Source organism: Homalodisca vitripennis, chromosome 3 (assembly GCF_021130785.1).
Source record: "Homalodisca vitripennis isolate AUS2020 chromosome 3, UT_GWSS_2.1, whole genome shotgun sequence".
NCBI classification, from domain to species: Eukaryota; Metazoa; Arthropoda; class Insecta; order Hemiptera; family Cicadellidae; genus Homalodisca; species Homalodisca vitripennis.
The window spans coordinates 199,536,705-199,552,177 of NC_060209.1; the positions used below are offsets into that span (position 1 = coordinate 199,536,705).

Sequence of the window (15,473 nt, forward strand, 5' to 3'; positions counted from 1 at the left end):
ACATAGAAAAGATTTTTTTAATTCCAATAAATCTTAACTTCTACATTTTCTTAATATTAGTGTCCTTGTCCTATTTATCAAATCACCTTGGAAGTGACGGAAAGAAACACAGAAATTATGCGGACAAGCGCCACATTGGTGTCCGAAATTCCGTTGAAAACCATTTCTCTAAATTTCCTTTAAGAAGAAAATGTTGTATTTAAAGGAGTTTTAAATGATTTCCACCAAACAGTGACTGCATTTGATCACCATAGAAGATGTTGTGTTCCACCAAACAGTGACTGCATTTGATCACCATAGGAGATGTTGTGTTCCACCAAACAGTGACTGCATTTGATCACCATAGGAGATGTTGTGTTCCACCAAACAGTGACTGCATTTGATCACCATAGGAGATGTTGTGTTCCACCAAACAGTGACTGCATTTGATCACCATAGGAGATGTTGTGTTCCACCAAACAGTGACTGCATTTGATCACCATAGGAGATGTTGTGTTCCACCAAACAGTGACTGCATTTGATCACCATAGGAGATGTTGTGTTCCACCAAACAGTGACTGCATTTGATCACCATAGGACATGTTGTGTGATATATAACAAATTGAGTGTTTCAAGTACGCCATCATTATTTTGCATTTATAAACTTGATTTTTACTAATAAAAACCAAACAGGATGAATAAATTTCGTTGGGCTATGCCAAATTTATTTTGCGGCAAATCGCAGTCAAATTCCAACTAAAGATTGTATTAACGTGTTTCCTGCAGAACTTGTGCGGAACTTTCTCAAGGCTTGTTGAGAGTTCGAAACGCTTGGGAAGTTGAAACAACACAGAGGGGAAAGCAGTGACTAACAACTTTAGGATATTTACAAAATCTCGTGAGTAGTATTTAAGTCCATTACAATTTTTATATACTAGGCATAAATATTAAGCAAATGTTTACAAAAACCCTACTTTGTCCTACTTTGTTATAATATGTTGAAGTTCAAGAGGAATACAAATATTAAGCGAGCAAGACAAGTACAATGTGTTGTGCTATATCAGGCTCTGCTACAATTTACTTTCTGGCCATTCTTGGACGAAATCTTTAAAGGCCTTATTTGGTTCTCACCACTTATGTACCTACATAGAACAGCTTACCGTTATGCCTACGCGCTGAGATGACAATGTCCAATCCTCTACCAAACATACTGTCTCATGATATTCACACACACACACACACACACACACACACACACACACACACACACACACACACACACACACACACACACACACACACACACACACACACACACACACACACACACACACACACACACACACACACATATAAAATAGGGGGCCTCTTTTATTTTTATTATTAATCCATTCTAGATGATTACTGTGATTCTTGTGTATTTAACTTTTCAAAATTAGCAAGCAAAGCTGTCCAGTGTCGACTGATAGTTAACTGTTCGAATGGTCCTATAATTTCATATATTAAATTAATGTTTTAGAGACAGTGTACATGGAGTTTACTCAAAACATATTTGATGTAATTCCTGGCTTATGCGTGTCACAACGCTCCAGTATGAGTTTTTTTAATACAATCTATATTGCTTTAGGTTAAATATATATCTGAGGAAGAGATGATTGCAGATACCGAACGTAGTGTATAACTAAACTAAGACAAATTTATGAAACAATCCTATTTCCTATCATCGACAAAAACTAAATTTAAATTATGTTTAGTAAATGTAGTTACCATGTAGAGCTGGTTTTGTATCTTGTAAATAATAAATGTAATTATGATACTGACTAGATATTATAGCAGAAAATCCAATAAGATCAATTGTACTTATCCATTCACATAGTAAATATTAACTGTAAAACATGCAACTTGTGTTGTAATTAAAATTTGAACCGTAAAATTATTAATAATATTTCTTAGAAAGATTTAATTTTTCATAATGAAATATAAAGCTAAATCCGTAACAAGAATATTAAATACAAACATTTATTTTAACGAAGAAAATTTCATTATAGAATATAAATGCACATGTTAGATTCGAGGAATAATAAATACTATTATCAAAGCTATTACCGTAGCCCTAGGAATAAACCATTAGATTCTGTTTCGAGTTTGATCCATCGATGCCCCACATTCCAACTGTTTGATTACCTTCAGTTGGGACAGAATGACTACGTAGGCAGCCACAAAGCATTGATTAAAGGCATAGTCACTGTCATATGGACAGCGGCATTGCATTCAGATTGTGTCTACGGTTCATTTGTGTCACATCTACGATAATTGTTTCATTACCTGTCAGTTTGGACAGAATGACTACGTAGGCAGCCACAAAGCATTGATTAAAGGCATAGTCACTGTCATATGGACAGCGGCATTGCATTCAGATTGTGTCTACGGTTCATTTGAGTCACATCTACGATAATTGTTTCATTACCTGTCAGTTGGGACAGAATGACTACGTAGGCAGCCACAAAGCATTGATTAAAGGCATAGTCACTGTCATATGGACAGCGGCATTGCATTCAGATTGTGTCTACGGTTCATTTGAGTCACATCTACGATAATTGTTTCATTACCTGTCAGTTTGGACAGAATGACTACGTAGGCAGCCACAAAGCATTGATTAAAGGCATAGTCACTGTCATATGGACAGCGGCATTGCATTCAGATTGTGTCTACGGTTCATTTGAGTCACATCTACGATAATTGTTTCATTACCTGTCAGTTTGGACAGAATGACTACGTAGGCAGCCACAAAGCATTGATTAAAGGCATAGTCACTGTCATATGGACAGCGGCATTGCATTCAGATTGTGTCTACGGTTCATTTGAGTCACATCTACGATAATTGTTTCATTACCTGTCAGTTTGGACAGAATGACTACGTAGGCAGCCACAAAGCATTGATTAAAGGCATAGTCACTGTCATATGGACAGCGGCATTGCATTCAGATTGTGTCTACGGTTCATTTGAGTCACATCTACGATAATTGTTTCATTACCTGTCAGTTTGGACAGAATGACTACGTAGGCAGCCACAAAGCATTGATTAAAGGCATAGTCACTGTCATATGGACAGCGGCATTGCATTCAGATTGTGTCTACGGTTCATTTGTGTCACATCTACGATAATTGTTTCATTACCTGTCAGTTGGGACAGAATGACTACGTAGGCAGCCACAAAGCATTGATTAAAGGCATAGTCACTGTCATATGGACAGCGGCATTGCATTCAGATTGTGTCTACGGTTCATTTGAGTCACATCTACGATAATTGTTTCATTACCTGTCAGTTTGGACAGAATGACTACGTAGGCAGCCACAAAGCATTGATTAAAGGCATAGTCACTGTCATATGGACAGCGGCATTGCATTCAGATTGTGTCTACGGTTCATTTGTGTCACATCTACGATAATTGTTTCATTACCTGTCAGTTTGGACAGAATGACTACGTAGGCTGCCACAAAGCATTGATTAAAGGCATAGTCACTGTCATATGGACAGCGGCATTGCATTCAGATTGTGTCTACGGTTCATTTGAGTCACATCTACGATAATTGTTTCATTACCTGTCAGTTTGGACAGAATGACTACGTAGGCAGCCACAAAGCATTGATTAAAGGCATAGTCACTGTCATATGGACAGCGGCATTGCATTCAGATTGTGTCTACGGTTCATTTGAGTCACATCTACGATAATTGTTTCATTACCTGTCAGTTGGGACAGAATGACTACGTAGGCAGCCACAAAGCATTGATTAAAGGCATAGTCACTGTCATATGGACAGCGGCATTGCATTCAGATTGTGTCTACGGTTCATTTGAGTCACATCTACGATAATTGTTTCATTACCTGTCAGTTTGGACAGAATGACTACGTAGGCAGCCACAAAGCATTGATTAAAGGCATAGTCACTGTCATATGGACAGCGGCATTGCATTCAGATTGTGTCTACGGTTCATTTGAGTCACATCTACGATAATTGTTTCATTACCTGTCAGTTTGGGACAGAATGACTACGTAGGCAGCCACAAAGCATTGATTAAAGGCATAGTCACTGTCATATGGACAGCAGCATTGCATTCAGATTGTGTCTACGGTTCATTTGTGTCACATCTACGATAATTGTTTCATTACCTGTCAGTTGGGACAGAATGACTACGTAGGCAGCCACAAAGCATTGATTAAAGGCATAGTCACTGTCATATGGACAGCGGCATTGCATTCAGATTGTGTCTACGGTTCATTTGAGTCACATCTACGATAATTGTTTCATTACCTGTCAGTTGGGACAGAATGACTACGTAGGCAGCCACAAAGCATTGATTAAAGGCATAGTCACTGTCATATGGACAGCAGCATTGCATTCAGATTGTGTCTACGGTTCATTTGAGTCACATCTACGATAATTGTTTCATTACCTGTCAGTTGGGACAGAATGACTACGTAGGCAGCCACAAAGCATTGATTAAAGGCATAGTCACTGTCATATGGACAGCAGCATTGCATTCAGATTGTGTCTACGGTTCATTTGAGTCACATCTACGATAATTGTTTCATTACCTGTCAGTTGGGACAGAATGACTACGTAGGCAGCCACAAAGCATTGATTAAAGGCATAGTCACTGTCATATGGACAGCAGCATTGCATTCAGATTGTGTCTACGGTTCATTTGTGTCACATCTACGATAATTGTTTCATTACCTGTCAGTTGGGACAGAATGACTACGTAGGCAGCCACAAAGCATTGATTAAAGGCATAGTCACTGTCATATGGACAGCAGCATTGCATTCAGATTGTGTCTACGGTTCATTTGAGTCACATCTACGATAATTGTTTCATTACCTGTCAGTTTGGACAGAATGACTACGTAGGCTGCCACAAAGCATTGATTAAAGGCATAGTCACTGTCATATGGACAGCGGCATTGCATTCAGATTGTGTCTACGGTTCATTTGTGTCACATCTACGATAATTGTTTCATTACCTGTCAGTTGGGACAGAATGACTACGTAGGCAGCCACAAAGCATTGATTAAAGGCATAGTCACTGTCATATGGACAGCAGCATTGCATTCAGATTGTGTCTACGGTTCATTTGTGTCACATCTACGATAATTGTTTCATTACCTGTCAGTTGGGACAGAATGACTACGTAGGCAGCCACAAAGCATTGATTAAAGGCATAGTCACTGTCATATGGACAGCAGCATTGCATTCAGATTGTGTCTACGGTTCATTTGAGTCACATCTACGATAATTGTTTCATTACCTGTCAGTTTGGACAGAATGACTACGTAGGCAGCCACAAAGCATTGATTAAAGGCATAGTCACTGTCATATGGACAGCGGCATTGCATTCAGATTGTGTCTACGGTTCATTTGTGTCACATCTACGATAATTGTTTCATTACCTGTCAGTTTGGGACAGAATGACTACGTAGGCAGCCACAAAGCATTGATTAAAGGCATAGTCACTGTCATATGGACAGCGGCATTGCATTCAGATTGTGTCTACGGTTCATTTGTGTCACATCTACGATAATTGTTTCATTACCTGTCAGTTTGGACAGAATGACTACGTAGGCAGCCACAAAGCATTGATTAAAGGCATAGTCACTGTCATATGGACAGCGGCATTGCATTCAGATTGTGTCTACGGTTCATTTGAGTCACATCTACGATAATTGTTTAATTACCTGTCAGTTTGGACAGAATGACTACGTAGGCAGCCACAAAGCATTTATTAAAGGCATAGTCACTGTCATATGGACAGCGGCATTGCATTCAGATTGTGTCTACGGTTCATTTGTGTCACATATACGATAACTTCAATGTCGATGTAGCTCTACGCATATCGTGAAACCTCTATCCTCACTAGTAAATGTTTCATTTTTTACTTGAGTTTTCCCCTCCTCCTTAAGTTTTAAAAACTAATTCCAATTTTAAAAGGAGACGATCCCATCAATAACTACATGCCTGTCTCAAGTTTGTCAGTCAAACTATTTTTTATGATAATGATTCCATTTCTAAACAAACAAAATCAGCTCTATAACGACCAGTTTGGATTTATAAGGGCGATATACGCTGTAATGAGTCTTGTCAATATAATTGTGGAGGGGCTGGATGGTCGAAACCGCACCGTAGTGTGTTTCTTGACCTATACAAGGCTTTAAATTGAGTTAACCATTTAAAGCTACTTGACAAATTAGAATTCAATTGGCATTCGAGGCGTGACTCTCTTGTGGCTTAAATAATTTCTAAGTCAAAGAAATATAGCCATCCGGACTTCAATGAAGATGAGCTATGGAGTTCCTCAAGGATCTATTATAAGTACCATTCTCTTCCCGCTTTACATAAAATCATCACTGACGCACGGTGCAATCTTACAATTCACAGATGATGCGACACTGCGACAAAAGCGTCCTACATTTCCAAAGCCTTAATCTAAAAACCAAATTCTTCAAAATCAAATGTTCTGAAATGACTTTGCGCTCGGTAAATTTCGAGTGTAGGCCAATCTTAATGGTGGCTGATATCATACCACATGAATTTTACTCTGAAAATTTTCTCGGAATTCACTTAGATCGAGCGCTATTTCTTTTAGTACGGCAGTTTACTAAGTACCCGCTTTTTTCAGTTATTACATGGATACCAAAGGCTTTCACAACCCATTCTCTTCTTTCCACACCTTATAATGAAGGATGACAAGTTGGAAGTTTAATAGTTAAAATTTTGAGTTAACTATTACGAGTTAACTCAATCACGATTATATAAACAACGTATTTCAACGTTTATATCCTTATTCCGTCATAGTATATTCAAGGTACGAAAAAAAACTTTCACACCAAGTAGTTGAAAAGATTTTAAAGATTTTCTACAGTTTATATTGAGGAAGTGAAAGTTCTCGAACAGAGCTAACCTCACGTTGAACCAATGAAGTTTTCAAAACCAAGCGCGTGCAAGGCAGGCTTCCCAACCAACAGCTGATATGGCGGCCACAACCGCTAATCTGATCACGCTTGCCAACCTCACAGCTCTTGTAATTCAATTATGGCTATTGATGCACCACCCTCGTACACCTATGGCCGAAATGTAACTCGATCATTTTACATTGGTCACCTTTCAGTGACTTAATACTATACTCCTAATAAGCGGGTGTATAATTATCTCATTATGACTTGTGAATTATAACGTATTGACAATTTTACAAAGCAAATGCATGAATGTGATAGTGAATTTTTTGAATAATTGACTTCAATATTTGTATTCAAACTTTGAGAGCTATTACCAAAACTTTAAATGTAAAACGTATTAAGTGGTAAATAAATATACAAGAACTGAAAGGATGAAATAAAAAAAGTAGAATACAATTTCAATGCATGTGCCTATACAGACCACTTACTTGTTGTTTGTTAGATTAAAAATATTCAAATTCTACGTAATAAACTACTGACTTTCGAACTTACCCTATCCGAGGGACGACCTCTATACCCCGGAATAAACCGCTAAACCCATGAGAAAACTACCCTGTATGAGAAGGTCAACCCAGATATACCCTACTCATGCCCTGGGGTATTACGGGGCAGTATACCCTCGTGTAGGGCTGTGGGTAAGGAAGGAGGGTGCACGTGCGTAACTATTACGTAATTAGGTAGGGTAAGTTTTCTAAATATTCTCATGACCAATTATGAATAGGAATATTCTCATGACCAATATGAATAGGAATATTCTCATCCCTGAATAGGAATGGTTTAAAGTGATGTACAGGCAGTATTCGACATGATACAGTAATGCTGCTGCACCTAACTAATTGTATCTTATCTTCATCTCGAAGAAATTAAATTAGATACAATATTTCTTTATTTAAAGCAAAATTAGGGCCTCAAGGCACTTTCTTATGTCTTCTATATAATGTCCTCACACTTACTACTCATGCCAGTGCAACCGTAGCGAAGAGACCTGTGCCGACCCTGCCACAGAATTTAAAATTGAATAGACTAATTTTATATCTATTGAAAATTCTTTGAATTAATATTATATGGTGTTATACGCTCATCTCTACTGAGATTAAATGCATATATCATACAATAATTTTTGGGTTGTCTGGAGTTTTTCACCCAAAGTCAGTCATACCGTTCATCACACTTTTACAATGAGAAAAATGAAGCAGTACTTTGACCAACAACAGTTTTATGTGAAGTGGCAAAAACCTCTGCAGTTTTTTTAGTAATTGTATTGATACAAAGACTTTCTTCAAGTCTGTGTCTCTGCACCAGTCCAGCTTACTGTCAGACCTAAGTTTTTAACTCTATAGTAATCTGGGAGTACAGTTCAATTTACAGTATCGTTACGTATATATGTAAAATCGATCAAAGATAGATAGCGGTAATGATATATAACAATCGGTTTAGTTTTTCGTGGTTTAGCTACGTCCATTTTTACTAAGTCCAGTCCAGCAAATTTTTGATGTCAGTGTTCTATAGATGTAGTGTTTTTGTTGGATAAAGCAGGCAGAATACTAATTGGTTTGAAGTCTTAGAAAGGTGTTGGAACTGAGGTTTTGCTCAAGGGGCGGAAAAAACAGCGGTGAAGGGAAAATAACCTGCCTAAGTGACGTGTTGAAAAAGTATGTAATTATTGGGAGAGTAGCAAAATTATTATTATTAAACAAATCGTTATGTCGTCTGACCCTTCAGCATTACTGTCAATACGGTAAATTACTCTTAACACGTCTGAAAGTATCAGGTTTAAAAGTAAATTTTTCACATTCGTGCCGATTGATAAGCATATTTAAAAGTTGGTTAGCAACATCTGTAACTTCATTTGTATTGACAGTCAGACAACAAGAAACAAAATAGTCATTAAGATCATTTGTGAGTAATTGGATCTAAGGGGAAGCGCGGTCTTTGCCTATACCAAGTTTCCTAAGACAGCAACAAAAATCGGTAGATTACTGTTTCTTTTCAAAAAATGTACGCGTGTATTTCAATCTGGAATTTCTTAGAAGTTGTTAAACTCTATTCCTCATTTGTCGATATTGAACCATTAAAATAGAGTCAATAGCTCGTCGAGCTCTCCTATACACGTTGAACCATCAAGCTAAGAATTTCTTCACACGTGATCCAAGGCACTGGGCGCTGCTTCTTGGTTATGCTTTTGGTAACAACTGGTGTATATTTATTTATCGTATAGCTCCAGAATGGTGGTGTTAAATGGTTTAACCATGCCATAAACAGATTAAACAGATTGTAATGTCTGTAGATTCTGTCCTCGGGTTCAATAATCATCACATATAAAAGAGGCTTCGTCCATTTTTTTAAAATCTCTGTATTTAATCAATTTTACTTTTAGCTTTGGAACTTTGACCTTGATAACACAGTACACAAGATCGTGGCGTGAAACAGCTGGAATTGGAAATTACCCTAGATGCGTCACGTCAGAGGGGTCAGTAACAACTAGAAGGTCCAGAAGGGTGTCTGACTCGGCAGTGTGATGTGTCGGGCCTAGTGGCAGTATAGTCATGTTAGTGGAGTCGAACATTGTTATCAGTTGCCTAGTATTATAATCTGCCTTTGTTAGTAAGTTTGTGTTAAAGTCACCCATGATCAAGACTCGACTGTAGCCGGGCAAGTGGTGTAAGAGAGCATTTTCAAAGTCTATCATATGACCTGTTCTGGGAGGACGATACCACATACCGAGCAATAGTAAACCCGATGCAGATAAACCAATTCAATAAACATGGATTCCGGCATGGCCAAATATTCAGAGGGACATGCAGACAATAGCCTACACCACAGGCCCTCTCTGACATAAACTGCCACCACCAATTTTAGAATTACTGTCTTTTCTCAGCAGAACATACCCTGAGAAGGCCACCTAACTTGACACAACACTTGGCTTAAGTCGTGATTCTGGTACACCAATAATGTCAAATATTTGAGGCCGAAATTTTTTCTCTGATTTCGTCTCTATTTCCAGGTATAGATAAGATACACCAACACAAAAATGTGTATCAAGTGTATTGTTATTATTGACCAATATATTTTCCTTTACTTTTACACATAAACGTACAAAAGAAAATAACGCTAACTGTGATCGGCATAATGGATACATGTCATAGTTTTAACAACCCTCCTAAATAGCAGATGGGTATCCGAAATAAATAAAAACTGCTAAAACTTAAAATTATTTGATTTGATGCCTCTCGGTATATCTCAATTTATTATCGTAGTGAGAATAAAAAACCCACAATATGAGAGTAACATTTCCAAACATCTTGCCAAGTGACGACTGTATTTTTAAGGATATATTTGAAGTAAACTTAAAATTTACAATATGATTATTCTCATGTAAAACTTCAAGTAAATATTCTGCAAAACGGTAAAAAGTTCGAAGATGGTTAAAACGTTTGATTTTATGTATTCTAAAAAAGATATATGGATTTTCCGAAACAGCAGATTAAATCAATTAATGGTATAATAAGAATAAAAATTGAATTCAAAACTACCAACAACGACAAGTCTTCTAAATTTGTACTTGTAATCAGCAAAATCAGATAGAGTTAATTCACTAAACCAGTACAGGCTATATGGATCGGTATATGACTAAATGGATAGATCAAAGCCAGTGTAATAGACTGTGGTGGAACCTCTCCCCCTCCTCCATCATCTCTATGACGATATTTACCTGTATACCAACTACAAAACAAAAAATATGATTAGGATATAGGTTTTTGGATATAGTTATTATGAAAATTATATTAGTAACTGTTACGTTCCTACTATCTAACAGAGATATACTTTCTCTGTAAAAAACAACAGGTTCATTGTTTCATTGATATATGAAATTGTGAATAGAATTCTCTCATTATTATTTCTCTCTTTACTGAAATATAAATGAAATGAAATGAAAAATGTCTTTATTAGAGGCGAAGTTAGGGCTATAAAGTCCTCTCTACCACTTAACCTCGCTACTAACGTAAGCTATCCAAGTATCTATTTCCATAATTTTGCGTCTTCTATAAATAATGAGTACGGTGTAATTTAGTCAAGTACATTTATTTCCATCTTTTGTTTTATGTCAGGACAACGTAAAGAGGATGGAGAAACAAAATTCTTAATCCTTTAAATATATAGAATACCTGATTTAGAAACTCATTTTATACTTTACAAACTATGTCCTTACAATCTTGTTACCTTTAAGTACTTCTTATGGTAAATAAGTTTTTAAAGTACAGTAAGTATGAGTATATTATACTATCCTTTTTTTAGACAATACATCAATAACACGAAGTAAAATATGAAATCGGAATTTGTTTTTCACGAAGCCACACGAATATCTCAATTGATTTTGCAGGTTTATTTTGCTTCAAAATTTAGAAGATCTCCTGTAGTGTGTTTTTAATTTAATGTGGAAAAAGTAATTTAAATCGTAAATAAGTAAATATATGTTATGGTATATTATTTGTTCGACACCATACGGTTACGGTTTGTACTAAAGTTAATATACATGCGTCAAAAGAGTATAACTATCCTAAAAGAATTGAATTTATTGATCTTCCGTCACAGAGTAAAATCCAAACCATGTAACCAATCCAGCCAAGGTAAATCCAAGTTGTAAATGTTGGGTAAACATTCCGAAAAAGAGCGCAAAGAGCAAACATTGGAGATGGGTTCCATTGTCTGAGAACCCACACCACAATCTCATAGAACTTCGATACTAATTCCTTATTTGGATTTCCATGCATTGAATTTGCTCATCCCAGATCAAAATCGATTCCAAAGAACCTTGTCCTTTTGAGGAAGGTCCGTACCACCTAATCTAATCGTTGCATTGGAAATCAAAAACTTAAACATATCTCAGGGGAGAGCCCTGTTAGCGTTCGGTGAAAAATCTGAGATAATGTGGGAAGTTGCATGTAAGAGAGGTTTGCAGGACTGTCGCCTGAGAATATTTATTTCCGAGAATAATAAAAAAAATTGCAAAGTACTACCATAACATAAAACAAACGAATGAGGAAACAATAAGACCAGTTGAACACAACACATTTTATTTGTCCATCAGTTTCAACGGCTAACAATACACTGTTTGTCGACAATAATTACAGTTACAATAGTTGATATCTTACATACATTACAGAATTATCTACATGTACAAGTCTGTGAAAGATAATAAGCGCATAGATCCACACTAGCGAGTGGGCAAGAGTCCGGCGAGAGGAAAGAATACCGATTTCTTCACGAGGTAGTCGTAGGCTTTGCCACTTGGGGGAGCACCTGCTCACAGAACATTTACGGTGTTGATCTCTGTCTATGAACAAAATCTTCCTTTGGTCCATTGATTTAAATAATAATTCCGGATGAATAACCGTTATGTAGACAGTAAGCACAAAGTGTCTCGAGGTAGGATACACTATTTATTCACTTAGTACTGTCAAGTACCACACGGCAACCAGCAGTCGGTGCTCCACCAAGTGCTCTTCAACCTACCAGAGGGTGCTCTATAAACACATGACGTCACATAACAGTCAGCTGACCCCCGCCCTCATAACCATCAACACGACAGACGTGAGACACGCGGACACTACCCCGGGGGCACTGGAGGGTGCGTCCCAGTTACCTCTGGTCACCTCCTCCTGACACCTCGCTATGGAGTCCACCTCCAGCTCAGCGATGGCCTTGCCGTTGACGTCGAGCGGTGATATGCAGAAGTTCTTCGTCTTGAAATCACCGCCCGTGGAGTTCCCGAACGGGCCTTCTAGGAGTGCGTGGATGTTGCAGTCGCACGGGAAATGGTTCGCGGTCACGCTGAGGGTCTCCACCCCTTGGATGGCGACCACCCCTGCCTTCGGCGCCTCCAGTAGGTGGTTCCCGTGGAACCTTATGATCTTCACCTTGTTCACGTACTTGATATGGAACTCCTGTATGGAGTCGATCTTGTTGTTGTAGATGTTGAGGCTCCCGATGTGGGCGAGGCCCTCGAACGCTCCGGACTTGATGGTACCGAGGTCGGACTCCTGGATGGCCAGGACGTGCACGTGGCTCAGACCCCGGAACGTGTGGGGCTTCAGGGCTTGCAGATCCATGAAGGGGAGTTTGATGAGGCCCACGGAGTCCAGACCGCTGAAGGCGTCCGGCTCCAGGGACTTGATGCCCGATGGTAGCAGGAGGTGCTCCACGTTGGTCAGACCCGAGAAGGCCGAGGTTTCCACCTTCTGGATGGGGTTGTTGTTGAGCAGCAAGAGCCGGACGTTGGAAGTCCCAGCGAAAGCGTACCCTTCGACCTTCTGTATCTTGTTGTGGCCGAGCAGAATCGCAGTGATGTTCTGGAGCCCGGCGAAGGCGAACTGCGCCACCGTCGTGAGGGGAGTGTGCTGGATGGACAACTCCCGCAGACGCGGCAGGCCCCGGAACGCGAAGGGTTTGATGGTGCTGATGTTGTTGCCGTCGAGAGACAACTTCCGCAGGTGGCGGAGTCCGGTGAAGGCGTCACTGCGTATCACCGGGAAGTGGTTCTTGGTGAGAGACAGATGTTCCACTGTCGAGGGCAGCATCTTCAGAGGGATCTCTGTCAGCCCTCCGGTGTTGCACAGTACCTGGAACATTACACCCTTATTAGGAAATTGTTCCATACAGTTTACTTGAAATGTTTAAGTACAGACATACTTGAAATTATGAATAATAATCTACACTTAACGACTAAAGCAATTCACACCAAAAATAATCAAGAGTCTAATTTTGGATTTAGCATTTTTCCACTCAGTGATATTTTAATAATTCTCGACCAAATTTTAAGTAGGTATCGAACTAAATTAAGGATTGAATGACGTGCTATTTGTCTGCATGTAGTCTAAAATTAAATATTTAAACCACTTTCTTTTTAGTATTTTACATCAAATCTTAAATTAAAACATTTATTTTGCTAAAGACACATTTTACTATTTAGCTATGAGGTTGTGTAGGTATAAAAGCGAAGAAAAATCACTTTTTTTGTGTTTAATTACTGCTATTTAACGGTGTGCTATGAAGTAGTTATTTTCCATTTCCATTTTCCACACACTGATATTTTAGTATTTCTCAACCACATTTTAAGTAGGTATCGAACAAATAAGGGCTGAATGTGCTACTCAAAATAAACTATTTATACATGTCAGCAATTAGTCTAAAATTCCATATTTAAACTTCTTTCTGTGTAGTATTGTAGATCAAGTTTGAAACAGCAAAATTTATTTTGCTAAAGATACAATTTCAGTATTTAGCTGTGAAGTTGTGTAGGTGTAAAAGCAAAGAAAAGTCATGCTTGGTGTGTTTTTAACTTACTGCTATTTAACGGTCTGCTGTGAAGCATTCAAACTCATCCTAGAATTTACTTTTGATACTGCTACCAGCATTGGTGGATGAACAGATTGAGATGGTCGTGAAAAATTTAATAATCGCGCAGGAAAGATAGATACGTGCAGCACGTTGATTATATTCACGTTATTTTTAACTATTACACAAATTTTGCTATTTAAAGTAACTTTTTCCTCGAACCTATAATAGAATTGAGCTTGCTTTTGTCAAATTAAAGTAAAGTAAAGACCAGAAATATGCCTAGTTGAAAATGATTGTCGGTTGTTTCATCACAGTTGTTTGATATTGAAACAACTATTTTAACTGCTTATAACAATGAACTTCACTAACAAGCATAGCATTAAAAAGACCAATATAACTTTGATCGTTATCCTAGATATTCGTTAAAACTGCATAAACAAGGAACAATGCACATTGTTGTTGCTGGTGAAGTTGCAGTCATCTTTGTTGGCATTGTTGCCCTGCACACAAATTCAACATTGTAGACATTCTAGCGTAAACCAATCAATAAAACTAACAAGAGTCTAGTCAATAGATTATGCAGTATGTATATGTAAGTCTGTGTAACCAAGCCTATCTGCTCCAAATACAGACTTGTAAATTTTTTCATACGTCGGTTTTCAAAGACAGAAGAACACCACGAAGACTCAAAAGTTTAGTTTTGGCTTAACTTGCCATATAAATGTAACTATAAATAAATTGCAGTAAACATATAACCAGATAGTTTTTAATTTCTTCAGTTTTCATTTATATATAAAATATTATATGCTTTGTAAAAGTTGTAAAGTGGTCTAATAAATTAATAAAACTTCAAAATTATGTCTTATTAATGCACTGAAAAATTCTAGAATTACGATTAACTTAAAATCAATAAAGAGAAAAATAAGTTTTAGAATCTATTGAATAATTTTTATTGTCCATGCAATTGACGTTGTAGACAATTTTCATGACATTGTTAATTTCGTGTTTTATAAATGAAGCTACTTGGCTGATTTTTGGCTTCTTAATGTGCCTTTGTAAACTTTATCCAGCTAATTAAAATTGTTTAAGTGTAACTTTGTTATTCAATTCAATTCAAGTAGTCTACATCAATAATGATTAGAT

The 15,473-nt window shown here is 37.7% G+C and overlaps 1 protein-coding gene across 3 annotated transcripts in view; it reads right to left on the reverse strand.

Moving 5' to 3' along the window:
• Positions 1-12,050: 12,050 nt before the first annotated feature.
• Positions 12,051-15,473, reverse strand: part of LOC124358023 (chondroadherin-like protein) — a 124,213-nt gene continuing 120,790 nt past the window's right edge. For all 3 annotated transcript variants that reach the window (XM_046810275.1, XM_046810276.1, XM_046810274.1), the window contains one exon: positions 12,051-13,612. In XM_046810275.1, coding sequence (XP_046666231.1) covers positions 12,545-13,612 — 1,068 coding nt within the window. In that variant the 3' untranslated portion in view covers positions 12,051-12,544. The remainder of the gene's footprint in view (positions 13,613-15,473) is intronic.